Below are 12,037 nucleotides of genomic sequence, written 5' to 3'. Positions count from 1 at the left end.
AGGATGGCGAGGGAAGGGTAGGGCTAGGATGGAGAGGGAAGGGCTGCCCCCTGTAGGATGGCGAGGGAAGGGTAGGGCTAGGATGGAGAGGGAAGGGTAGGGCTAGGATGGGGAGGGAAGGGATGCCCCCTGTAGGATAGAGAGGGAAGGGGAGGGTTAGGATGGCGAGGGAAGGGCTGCCCCCTGTAGGATGGAGAGGGAAGGGTTGCCTTTACTGTAGTACAGTTAGAGGTACTTGTACTGTATTGTAGTACAGTTTGAGGTACTAGTATTTTACTGAAGTACAGTTAGAGGTACTAGTACTTTATTGTAGTACAGTTTGAGGTACTAGTACTTTACTGCAGTACAGTTTGAGATACTAGTACTTTATTGTAGTACAGTTTGAGGTACTAGTACTTTACTGCAGTACAGTTTGAGGTACTAGTATTTTACTGAAGTACAGTTTGATGTGCTAGTACTTTATTGTAGTACAGTTTGAGGTACTAGTACTTTACTGTAGTACACTTTGAGGTGCTAGTACTTTATTGCAGTACAGTTTGAGGTACTAGTACTTTATTGTAGTACAGTTTGAAGTACTTGTACTTCCTACTCCAGTACAACCCTCTGAATATCAACAACACTGAAATCTCGCGATATCTCGGAGCTCCACGTCGCCTGTCATGGAGTCTCAGCTGCTGCTTGTCTGGTTTTAAACTAAACTATCTTATTATTAATAATAATAATATAACTAAACGGTGTCAGTCCTCCAGAGCCACAGAGAGAGGCTCCACGCGCACACGCACGGTAACCACGGCAACCAGCAGCGGCAGCAACATGTCTGCGGGATCCGGGAACAGAAACACGGAACCCTGGGGAAGCTTCGATGAGCCTCTTATACAGGTGAGCTAGCAACTAACAGCTAACCCTAACCTCATACAGGTGATCTAACAGCTAACCCTAACCTCATACAGGTGAGCTAGCAGCTAACAGCTAACCCTAACCACCAGTTAACGTGCTAACCAGGAAGCTAACAGATGCTAACAGGCTAAGCAGTGTTTACTCTGATAATAACAAACCACACATGCTAACATCAGCTAACAGGCTAGCTGACCAGCCGAGCTGTTTAACTACGTAACGACACCAACAGGTAAACACAGTAAAAGGAGTGACGTCACGGTGTTAAAAACATCAACAAGGAAAACCAGGTGTTTTCAGGACAGCTGATGTTGACGTCACTCCAGGTTCTGTGTGTAATGATTCCTCCTGTTCATACTGTGTGTGTGTGTGTGTGTGTGTGTGTGTGTGTGTGTGTGTGTGTGTGTGTGTGTGTGTAATGATTCCTCCTGTTCATACTGAGCATCAGATCCTTCATCATGTTAACAGGAAGTGATGGAGGACTAAACCCACAGTCCTCCTTCTGTGGAAACATGGATTATAAAGTTGATGTGAAGCTAATATGAAGGAAGGAAGGAAGGAAGGAAGGAAGGAAACATGGATTATAAAGTAGATGTGAAGCTAATATGAAGCTTCAGAGTCTGAATGAGTCAAATCTTCATCTTCTATGTTTCAGCGTTACACTGTTTTTACTAGAAAGCCTTTTACTTACTATACTTCCACCTCAGAGACACATATATATACTATATATATGTCCTCTAATAATCCTAACTGTGTGGTGTTCAGGGCGGGGGGGCGGCAGTCATCGACATGGAGAACATGGACGATACGTCTGGCTCCAGCTTCGAGGACATGGGGGAGATGCACCAGAGGATGAAGGAGGAAGAGGAAGTGACGGAGGAAGCCAACGCCACCGAGGACGACGCCACCGAGGACGGAGAGTTCCTGGGAATGAAAGGGATCAAAGGTCAGCTGGGCCGGCAGGTCGCCGACGAGGTGAGGTCATACTTTACTTACTGAGTTACTGAGTTACTGTAGGTGTGTGTGTGTGTGTGTGTGTGTGTGTGTGTGTGTGTGTAGTGACTCACCTGTGTGTGTGTGCAGGTGTGTGTATATGTGTGTAGTGACTAGGCACGGGCCGGTATGAGATTCTGACGGTGTGATAACCTGAGGTAAAAATGTCACGGTTTCATGGTTTTATGATTACAGCTATAAAATGTGATATTTTAAAATGACTGTATTTAAAAACAAAAAAAACGTTTTTTTTTTCTCCATTGAATGGTCTTTTATTTTTAGTAAATATGTATTTAAAATAATTAAAAAAAATAAGTGCAGTCCTTTAACTGAGGCTAAACCTGCAGCTCAAGTCACGACATGAATGAATTATTTTTAGTGAAAAAACACAAAATGCAAATAAATGCAATCACTGAACCTGTGGCTCAAGATCAGAACATCAATAATAGAATAAAGTAAAAACACTTCTAAGATAAATATAAATAAATGCAGCAGGAGCTTAAAACTGAATCAACAGTTTTTGGAGACTTACTCACGATCATATAGGATGTATTTCCTCCTCACGCTGCTACTGTCCGTTACCTTCTTCCTCCGTCTGTCTTTTTACGGTAGCCGAAGTAGAAATACAGCCGACTTGGTCCTTTTAGACAGGGGTAAAGTTCGGGGGGCTCGCCTCCTTCAGCCATCATACAGCCTGCAGAGCTACCTGCTTGTAACAGCAACCGGAGTACGGGAGGGGTTGGACTTCACGCTGCAGCTGCTCAAGACCTGAGGGACCTCCACTTTCTCTCTGACCAGACGTCACATTAAAAAACCTGCTCATACCCACAGACTGTATCATACCCACAGACTGTATCATACCACAGACTTTTTCATACCATGGTATACCTTGAAACCGGTAACCGGCCCATGCCAGGTGTGTGTATATGTGTGTAGTGACTCACCTGTGTGTGTGTGTGCAGGTGTGGCAGGCTGGGAAGCGTCAGGCGTCTAAAGCGTTCAACCTCTACGCTAACATCGACATCCTGCGGCCGTACTTCGATGTGGAGCCGGTGCAGGTCCGCAACAGGTAAGGATCCGCCTCTCACTTCCTGTTTCCTGTTTCCTGTCAGCTGTTTACCTGTTCAGACTAACGCCCCCCCCCCCTCCTCCTCCTCCACAGGCTGATCGAGTCCATGATCCCCATCCGCATGATCAACTTCCCTCAGGTACGCTACACTTCCTGTCTCTTTCAGTCTGGACTCAAGTGGGTGTGAGCTCCAGGTGGGTCTGGGCCCAGGTGGGTCTGAGCTCAGGTGGGTCTGGGCTCAGGTGGGTCTGAGCTCCAGGTGGGTCTGAGCTCAGGTGGGTCTGGGCTCCAGGTGGGTCAGGGCCCAGGTGGGTCTGAGCTCCAGGTGGGTCTGAGCTCCAGGTGGGTCTGAGCTCCAGGTGGGTCTGAGCTCCAGGTGGGTCAGGGCCCAGGTGGGTCTGAGCTCCAGGTGGGTCTGGGCTCAGGTGGGTCTGGGCTCAGGTGGGTCTGAGCTCCAGGTGGGTCTGAGCTCCAGGTGGGTCTGGGCTCAGGTGGGTCTGGGCTCCAGGTGGGTCTGGGCTCAGGTGGGTCTGGGCTCAGGTGGGTCTGGGCTCCAGGTGGGTCTGGGCTCCAGGTGGGTCTGGGCTCAGGTGGGTCAGGGCTCCAGGTGGGTCTGGGCTCAGGTGGGTCTGCTCTGACTCTTTGTGCTTCCTGTGTGTAGAAGATCCCGGGGGAGCTGTACGGTCCTCTGATGCTCGTCTTCACTCTGGTGGCGATTCTGCTGCAGGGCATGAAGACGTCTGAGACTGTCATAGTAAGGACACACAACTACACACTACTACACACTACTACACACAACTACACACACGTTCACACAACTACACACACCTACACACACCTGTAAACACATCTTTACACACATTACAACAATATGATATGACTGTGTGTGTGTGTGTGTGTGTGTGTGTGTGTGTGTGTGTGTGTGTGTGTGTGTGTGTGTGTGTGTGCGTGTTACAGACTGAGGGGACTCTGATGGGAACCGCTATAGGAACGTGTTTCGGTTACTGGCTTGGCGTTTCCTCCTTCATCTACTTCCTGTCTTACCTGGTCAACGCTCAGATCACCATGCTGCAGATGCTCTCCCTGCTGGTACTACACACTATACACACTACACAACACACACTACACACACTACACACACAACACACACTACACAAACACAATACACACACAACACATAGACTACACACACAGCTCAGATCACCATGCTGCAGATGCTCTCCCTGCTGGTCAGTCACAACTACACACTACACACAATACACACACAATACACACACACAGTACACACAATACACACACACACTACACACACAGTACTGCAACTACACACAGTACACACAGTATACACACACACTACACACAATACACACACAGTACTGCAACTACACACACAACACACACAGTACTGCAGCTACACACACTACACACACACTACACACACACTACTAGGCATGGGCCGGTATGAGATTCTGACGGTATGATAACCTTAGGTAAAAATATCGCGGTTTCACGGTATTATGTCTACAGCAATAAAATGTGATTTTTGAAACGTCTGTATTTAAAAAAAATAAATAAATAAATTCCATTGAACAGTCTTTTATTTTTAAACATATATAGAACATGATGGAACATTAGGAAATATGTATTTAAAATAAAAACCTTCTTCCTCCGAGCCGCGGCCGTCTGTCTTTTCACGGTAGCCGAAGTATAAATACAGCCGACTTGGTCCTTTTAGACGGGGGGGAAAGTTCGGGGGGCTCGCCTCCTTCAGCCATCATACAGCCTGCAGAGCTACCTGCTTGTAACAGCAACCGGAGTACGGGAGGGGTTGGACTTCACGCTGCAACAGCCTGCAGAGCTACCTGCTTGTAACAGCAACCGGAGTACGGGAGGGGTTGGACTTCACGCTGCAACAGCCTGCAGAGCTACCTGCTTGTAACAGCAACCGGAGTACGGGAGGGGTTGGACTTTACGCTGCAACAGCCTGCAGAGCTACCTGCTTGTAACAGCAACCGGAGTGCGGGAGGGGTTGTACTTTACGCTGCAACAGCCTGCAGAGCTACCTGCTTGTAACAGCAACCAGAATACGGGAGGGGTTGGACTTTACGCTGCAACAGCCTGCAGAGCTACCTGCTTGTAACAGCAACCAGAGTACGGGAGGGGTTGTACTTTACGCTGCAACAGCCTGCAGAGCTACCTGCTTGTAACAGCAACCGGAGTACGGGAGGGGTTGAACTTTACGCTGCAGCTGCACACGACCTGAGGAACCTCCACTTTCTCTCTGACCAGACGTTACATTAATAAAAACCAGCTCATACCCACAGACTGTATCATACCACAGACTGTATCATACCCACTAACTGTATCATACCCACAGACTGTATCATACCCACAGACTGTATCATACCACAGACTGTATCATACCCACAGACTGTATCATACCACAGACTGTCTCATACCCACAGACTGTATCATACCCACAGACTGTATCATACCCACAGACTGTATCATACCCACAGACTGTATCATACCGCAGACTGTCTCATACCCACAGACTGTCTCATACCCACAGACTGTATCATACCACAGACTGTATCATACCCACAGACTGTATCATACCACAGACTGTATCATACCGCAGGAACGGTATGACGGAACGTTTTAGAGGTTTTGAAACCGTGACTTTTTCATACCGTGGTATACCTTGAAACCGGTAACCGGCCCATGCCTACACACTACACACACACTACACACAGTACACACACACTACACACAGTACACACACAGCTCAGATCACCATGCTGCAGATGCTCTCCCTGCTGGTCAGTCACAGTAATACACACAATACACACACAATACACACACACAATACACACAATACACACAATACACACACAATACACACACAGTACACACAATACACACAATACACACACAGTACACACAATACACACACAGTACTGCAGCTACACACAGTAAACACACAGTACACACACAGTACACATACGTACAGTAACTATAGCAACTAATGATTGATGTCATTAACTCCACCGTGTGACATCACTTCCTGTCTGCTGTCTCCAGGGTTACGGTCTGTTTGGTCACTGCGTCGTCCTGCTGATCACCTACAACATCCACTTCCACTTCCTGTTCTACGTCCTGTGGCTTGTGGTCGGAGGCCTGTCCACTGTACGCATGGTGAGGACTACATTTCCCATCAGCCCCCCCTCACCCCCCCACCACACACACACACACACACACAAAACTACACACAACTACACACACAACTACACACACCTGGACACGCAACTACACACACCTAGACACACAACTACACACTGGAGGACTGTCCACTGTGCGCATGGTGAGGACTACATTTCCCATCAGCCCCCCTCACCCCCACCCCACACCCCCAGCTGTAAACTACAGACTGACCTGACTTCCTGTTCCCCCCCAGTAAACTACAGACTGACTTCCTGTCCCCCCCCCCAGGTGGCCGCCCTGCTGTCCCGGACCGTCGGTCAGACTCCGCGTCTCCTGCTCTGCGGGACGCTCTCCGTCCTCCACATGCTCTTCCTGTTCTACCTTCACTTCGCCTACCACCGGCTCGTAGAAGGTACCGTAGTTTACCGTAGTTTACCCGTCAGAGTGAGACCTCCCGTAGTTTATCTGTAGTTTATCAGACAGAGTGAGACCTCCTGTAGTTTATCTGTCAGAGTGAGACCTCCTGTAGTTTATCTGTCAGAGTGAGACCTCCTGTAGTTTATCTGTAGTTTATCAGTCAGAGTGAGACCTCCTGTAGTTTATCTGTAGTTTATCAGTCAGAGTGAGACCTCCTGTAGTTTATCTGTAGTTTATCTGTCAGAGTGAGACCTCCTGTAGTTTATCTGTCAGAGTGAGACCTCCTGTAGTTTATCTGTAGTTTATCTGTCAGAGTGAGACCTCCTGTAGTTTATCTGTAGTTCATCAGTCAGAGTGAGACCTCCTGTAGTTTATCAGACAGAGTGAGACCTCCTGTAGTTTATCTGTAGTTTATCAGAGTGAGACCTCCTGTAGTTTATCTGTAGTTTATCTGTCAGAGTGAGACCTCCTGTAGTTTATCTGTAGTTTATCAGTCAGAGTGAGACCTCCCGTAGTTTATCAGTCAGAGTGAGACCTCCTGTAGTTTACCTGTAGTTTATCAGAGTGAGACCTCCTGTAGTTTATCTGTAGTTTATCAGAGTGAGACCACTCGTAGTTTATCTGTAGTTTATCAGTCAGAGTGAGACCTCCCGTAGTTTATCTGTAGTTTATCAGACAGAGTGAGACCTCCTGTCTTGTCGTTTCAGGGCTGCTGGACTCTCTGGAAGGACCCAAGATGTCTCCCATGCAGCGGGTGGCCAGAGATGTGCCTGAGCTGACCCTGAACGCCACGTTGAGGAGTGCGGCGGTGCTGCTGAGGAACCAGTGACGCCTCGCACCCCCCGAACACCCCCGCACCCCCCAACCCCCCCGACCCTCGAACCCAAACACAAAGATCCTAAATCATGTTTCTGTTTCAACGTCGAAGCTTCTGCTGACGTTTGTACATTTTTTTTATTCAGTCTGTTTTTTGTTTTTTTTGTTTTCGGGGTTTTTATTTTTATGTTCTGGTTGTTTTTCTTGTTTTTCTTGTTTTTCTTGTTCAGATGTATTTATAGTTCCTGTCTAATAATAAACTCTGTGGACCTAAATGTGTTTATTAAAGAGAACTCATACAGAACAGCTGCACTGAAATTACACATATTACACATAAAATATTACTGTAGTTAAAGTTTCACTAAAATTACACAACGATCAGCTGACGAGTTTCAGCTGGTGAAAGTTTCACTTAAATGTCTAACAGGATACTAAAGGTGAAAGGTCAAGTTCACTGTGACGCCATAATATACTGCAAAAAAAAACACTTTGATGGCTGTTATTGAACTTTATCATTTATTTATTTTTATTATTTTTCACTATTTTATTATTTTAGTATTGTTATTTATTATTATTATTATCGTATCCCGCCCTGAATTCAGTCTGTCAGGAAGTCCCGCCCCCAACTGCCTGCCGCCTCCTGGCTGAACCAATCAGAGGCGGAGGATTTTAGACGGTGGTGATTCAACCAATCAGAGCACAGAGAGAGAAGAGGCGGGACACCTGCGAGACTCAGCTCAGGGTTAGCACGTCGCTTACACGTCACAGCGTCATTTGCATCCAGCGCGGGAAGCTGCGGCAGGCTGGAGCAGCAGACAGAGTCACAGCAGAGAAGCTCACGCGCTCACAGTTACAGCAGAGAAGCTCACGCGCTCAGGATGAAGGTGTATTTCTGCGGGAGCATCCGCGGCGGCAGAGACGACGTGCACGTGTACCGGAAGATCATCAACAAGCTGCAGACCTACGGGAGCGTGCTGACCGAGCACGTGAGCGACCCCGAGCTCACCGACAGAGGTCAGAGGTCACAGAGTACACAGTATATGTAGTACAAGTACACAGTGTATGTAGTACCTGTAGTACAAGTACACAGACTATGTAATATCTGCAGTACAAGTACACAAATATTACCTGTAGTATGCAGTATTACAGTAAAAGTACTGCAGTATTATAGTGATGTAGTATGTAGTATTACAGTCAAAGTACTGCAGTATTATAGTGATGTAGTATGTAGTATTACAGTAAAAGTACTGCAGTATTATAGTGATGTAGTATGCAGTATTACAGTAAAAGTACTGCAGTATTATAGTGATGTAGTATGCAGTATTACAGTAAAAGTACTGCAGTATTATAGTGATGTAGTATGCAGTATTACAGTAAAAGTACTGCAGTATTATGAGTGATGTAGTATGCAGTATTACAGTAAAAGTACTGCAGTATTATAGTGATGTAGTATGCAGTATTACAGTAAAAGTACTGCAGTATTATAGTGATGTAGTATGCAGTATTACAGTAAAAGTACTGCAGTATTATAGTGATGTAGTATGCAGTATTACAGTAAAAGTACTGCAGTATTATAGTGATGTAGTATGCAGTATTACAGTAAAAGTACTGCAGTATTATAGTGATGTAGTATGCAGTATTACAGTAAAAGTACTGCAGTATTATAGTGATGTAGTATGCAGTATTACAGTAAAAGTACTGCAGTATTATAGTGATGTAGTATGCAGTATTACAGTAAAAGTACTGCAGTATTATAGTGATGTAGTATGCAGTATTACAGTAAAAGTACTGCAGTATTATAGTGATGTAGTATGCAGTATTACAGTAAAAGTACTGCAGTATTATAGTGATGTAGTATGCAGTATTACAGTAAAAGTACTGCAGTATTACAGTCGGGTGTGTGTGTGATGTCACTGAGCTGCTGTGCTGTGATTGGACAGGAGAAGACGCCACAGTGATGGGAGACAAAGCGATTCATGACCGAGACGTTGCGTGGCTGACTGAGTCCGACGGTGAGGAGCGATTATTGATTATTGATCATCAGTCTGTATCAGCTGTGTGTGACTCTGACCTTTGACCTTTGACCTTTGACCCAGTGATCGTGGCGGAGGTCACTCAGCCGTCTCTGGGCGTCGGCTACGAGCTCGGCCGCGCCGTTCACATGAAGAAGAGAATCCTGTGTCTGTTCAGGCCGTCGTCAGGGCGATGTGAGGTCACTTCCTGTTTGCTTTCGTAGCCACGACGACGCTGTCACGGCGTCTACGTCACATTTAACTTCCTGTCTCTGTCACACTAACTTCCTGTCTCTGTCACACTGACTTCCTGTCTCCGCCTTGACTTCCTGTCTCCGTCCCACTGACTTCCTGTCTCCTGTCTCCGTCCCACTGACTTCCTGTCTCCTGTCTCCGCCTCGCTGACTTCCTGTCTCCGTCCCACTGACTTCCTGTCTCTGACTTCCTGTCTCTGTCCCACTGACTTCCTGTCTCTGTCCCACTGACTTCCTGTCTCCTGTCTCCGTCCAGCGCTGTCGGCCATGATCAGAGGACTGGACGGTGAGGAGGTCGTAGTGAGAGATTACAGCGAGGACGAGGTGGAGAAGGTCCTGGAGGAGTTCTTCAGCACGCTGCAGAGAACCTGAAGAACCTTCAGCTGCTGTTTGTTTAGTTTCTGATTTTAAGTTTTGTTTGAAAATAAAAACTATAAAAAATTTCCATTGAAACGATTTGAAGGGTTAACGTGTGACATCACTTCCTGTGTGATTGATCCTTAACGAAGCTTTTAATGTTTAACTTTAACAAGTTTATTGAATTCTATTAAATAAAAGAATAAAAATGTTTTTATGGTTTAAATCTTTAACAGGAAGTAAAAGTTATTAAACTGAAACTTTTAACTTTCTAATCAAACTAATAATATTTATCATTTTATAAACAGCTGACATTTATTATGAAGCCTCAGCTATAAGATAATAACTAATAACAATAAACATAATTTACCTCAATAATAATACGAACAATAAAATTAAATTAAAAGTTAAATACAAAATAAAAGTGAAGATTATAATAATACATGTTGATCAGACGTTATCCAAACTGCTTCATTATTATTATTATAATTATTATTATTTTAATGACTGAAAGGGTGATATTATTTATTTTATTAAATCAAAAATGTTTTAAAAGTAAATCACTAAAAACTCAACATGAAAACGCCTTGTCGTCATGGCAACGAGCTGCTCAGATTAATATTTATAACTTTCATTCATGTATCAGTTAAATGAGTTCCTGTCTGCTCTTCATCGTGAGGAAGAGGATGAAGTTCCTCAGACGTCCAGCAGGAGACAGCAACGCACTGAGAGAGAAGCTCAGATCTCCCACTGAGCCTGAACTCACCTCCTGCAGGTTCTCAAGGTTCTACAGAGAACCGAGGTCAACCTGTAACCATGGTTACCTACCTGAGGAACCCTGAGGAGGCTGTACGGCAGGGGTCACCAACTATATTTGTCAGAGGGCCAGAATTTTACCGGACAGTCACCTTGGGGGCCGGACCCTCAAATAAAAATCAAATTTTGGCATAACATTATTATTTGATGTTTATTGTTTATATTTTTTTCCATTTCATTACAAATTGAAGGTATTTTTAGCCTTTATGAGTCAGGCTCCTATCACCTATACCACAGTCAACCACCAGGAGTGATAGAGATATTTTGCCTTGACTTTTTATTTGATGTGCGAATGTGGTAGTTAAGAATTTAAAAATAATTTGATTTTCCAGAAACATAATTTTATTCCTTTTCAGCGTTATGCCTTGTGTTCCACTTCTTAACACATCATTTCATTGTTATTTCAACTAAATTGCTAAGGTTATTACTTTGGAGAATATGCAGCCAGAGTGTAAATAATACTAATAGGTAATATGTGTTCTTTGTCTGGGTTGATTATGCGTCGATCTATTGGTAATGCCTCAGGGCTCCAGTAGGGGGAATCGCGCTACTTCCCCACTCAATACAGACGAGTGAAGGCAAGAGCAGAGTGTGTGTTTATTCATCCCTCTTCCCTCACTACTTTCCCTGTTTAAGGGCACAACATTATTTGTGACCTGTTTTGTTCTGGTACCAGGTTATTTACCATGCTATTTTAAGTTATGCCAGTTGTTTTTTCCTCCTTTTGTGTCTGTCCTCATTTCGGAATGTATGGAGTCATAAATGGTGGGGATTACCGATAGTTAAGAGTCTCAGTCGTTGCTGTTTTCAGTTGCTTTAATAGTATGGACCACATGATATTTTCTCTTTGATCCTCATAATTATGGAATCCAGTCGCGGGCCGGATTGGACGGTTCGGCGGGCCGGATTCGGCCCGCGGGCCGCCAGTTGATGATCACTGCTGTACGGGAACCCTGAGGAACATTAAAGAACCTTAAAGAACTCTGAGGAACCTGGAGGGTTCTGCCAGGTGGTGTCACATCATCAGGTGGTGTGACATCATCAGGAGGTGTGACATCATCAGGAGGAGGCGGAGCTCTGAGAAGCTTCAGGACACAACAACGGAAAAAAAGTTAATTATTCATTAATTATAAATAATTCAGAGACGAGTCTGATCAATCTAACTGTTGCCGGGCAACAGGACGACAGACACACACACACACACA

The 12,037-nt window shown here is 45.2% G+C and overlaps 2 protein-coding genes across 2 annotated transcripts; both read left to right on the top strand.

Annotated features, from left to right (window-relative positions):
• Positions 1-642: 642 nt before the first annotated feature.
• On the top strand, positions 643-7,444 carry yipf3 (Yip1 domain family, member 3). Its single transcript, XM_053333484.1, has 9 exons — positions 643-879; positions 1,660-1,869; positions 2,850-2,956; positions 3,050-3,095; positions 3,618-3,710; positions 3,914-4,045; positions 6,041-6,154; positions 6,449-6,572; positions 7,285-7,444. Exons 1-9 carry the CDS (start codon positions 814-816, stop codon positions 7,404-7,406), a joined length of 1,014 nt encoding a protein of 337 aa, XP_053189459.1. The 5' UTR covers positions 643-813; the 3' UTR covers positions 7,407-7,444.
• A 771-nt stretch (positions 7,445-8,215) lies between these two features.
• On the top strand, positions 8,216-10,038 carry dnph1 (2'-deoxynucleoside 5'-phosphate N-hydrolase 1). The gene is made up of 4 exons (XM_053333493.1): positions 8,216-8,407; positions 9,334-9,405; positions 9,490-9,600; positions 9,916-10,038. The coding sequence occupies exons 1-4, from the start codon at positions 8,272-8,274 to the stop codon at positions 10,029-10,031; spliced, it is 435 nt and encodes a 144-aa protein (XP_053189468.1). The 5' UTR covers positions 8,216-8,271; the 3' UTR covers positions 10,032-10,038.
• Positions 10,039-12,037: the final 1,999 nt, after the last annotated feature.

The sequence above is a fragment of the Scomber japonicus genome, chromosome 14 (assembly GCF_027409825.1).
Source record: "Scomber japonicus isolate fScoJap1 chromosome 14, fScoJap1.pri, whole genome shotgun sequence".
Lineage (NCBI taxonomy): Eukaryota > Metazoa > Chordata > Actinopteri > Scombriformes > Scombridae > Scomber > Scomber japonicus.
The sequence above is the reverse complement of the archived record's forward strand: the minus strand, read 5'-3'. Positions and strand labels throughout refer to the sequence as shown.

Excerpts from the sequence above, each read along its gene's own strand:
- yipf3 (XM_053333484.1), top strand. The coding sequence starts at position 814 with ATGTCTGCGGGATCCGGGAACAGAAACACGGAACCCTGGGGAAGCTTC. Across the intron at positions 6,155-6,448 it reads GCCTGTCCACTGTACGCATG|GTGGCCGCCCTGCTGTCCCG; the intron begins GTGAGGACTACA and ends CCCCCCCCCCAG. Across the intron at positions 6,573-7,284 it reads CTACCACCGGCTCGTAGAAG|GGCTGCTGGACTCTCTGGAA; the intron begins GTACCGTAGTTT and ends TTGTCGTTTCAG.
- dnph1 (XM_053333493.1), top strand. The coding sequence starts at position 8,272 with ATGAAGGTGTATTTCTGCGGGAGCATCCGCGGCGGCAGAGACGACGTG. Across the intron at positions 9,406-9,489 it reads GTGGCTGACTGAGTCCGACG|TGATCGTGGCGGAGGTCACT; the intron begins GTGAGGAGCGAT and ends CCTTTGACCCAG. Across the intron at positions 9,601-9,915 it reads CAGGCCGTCGTCAGGGCGAT|CGCTGTCGGCCATGATCAGA; the intron begins GTGAGGTCACTT and ends GTCTCCGTCCAG.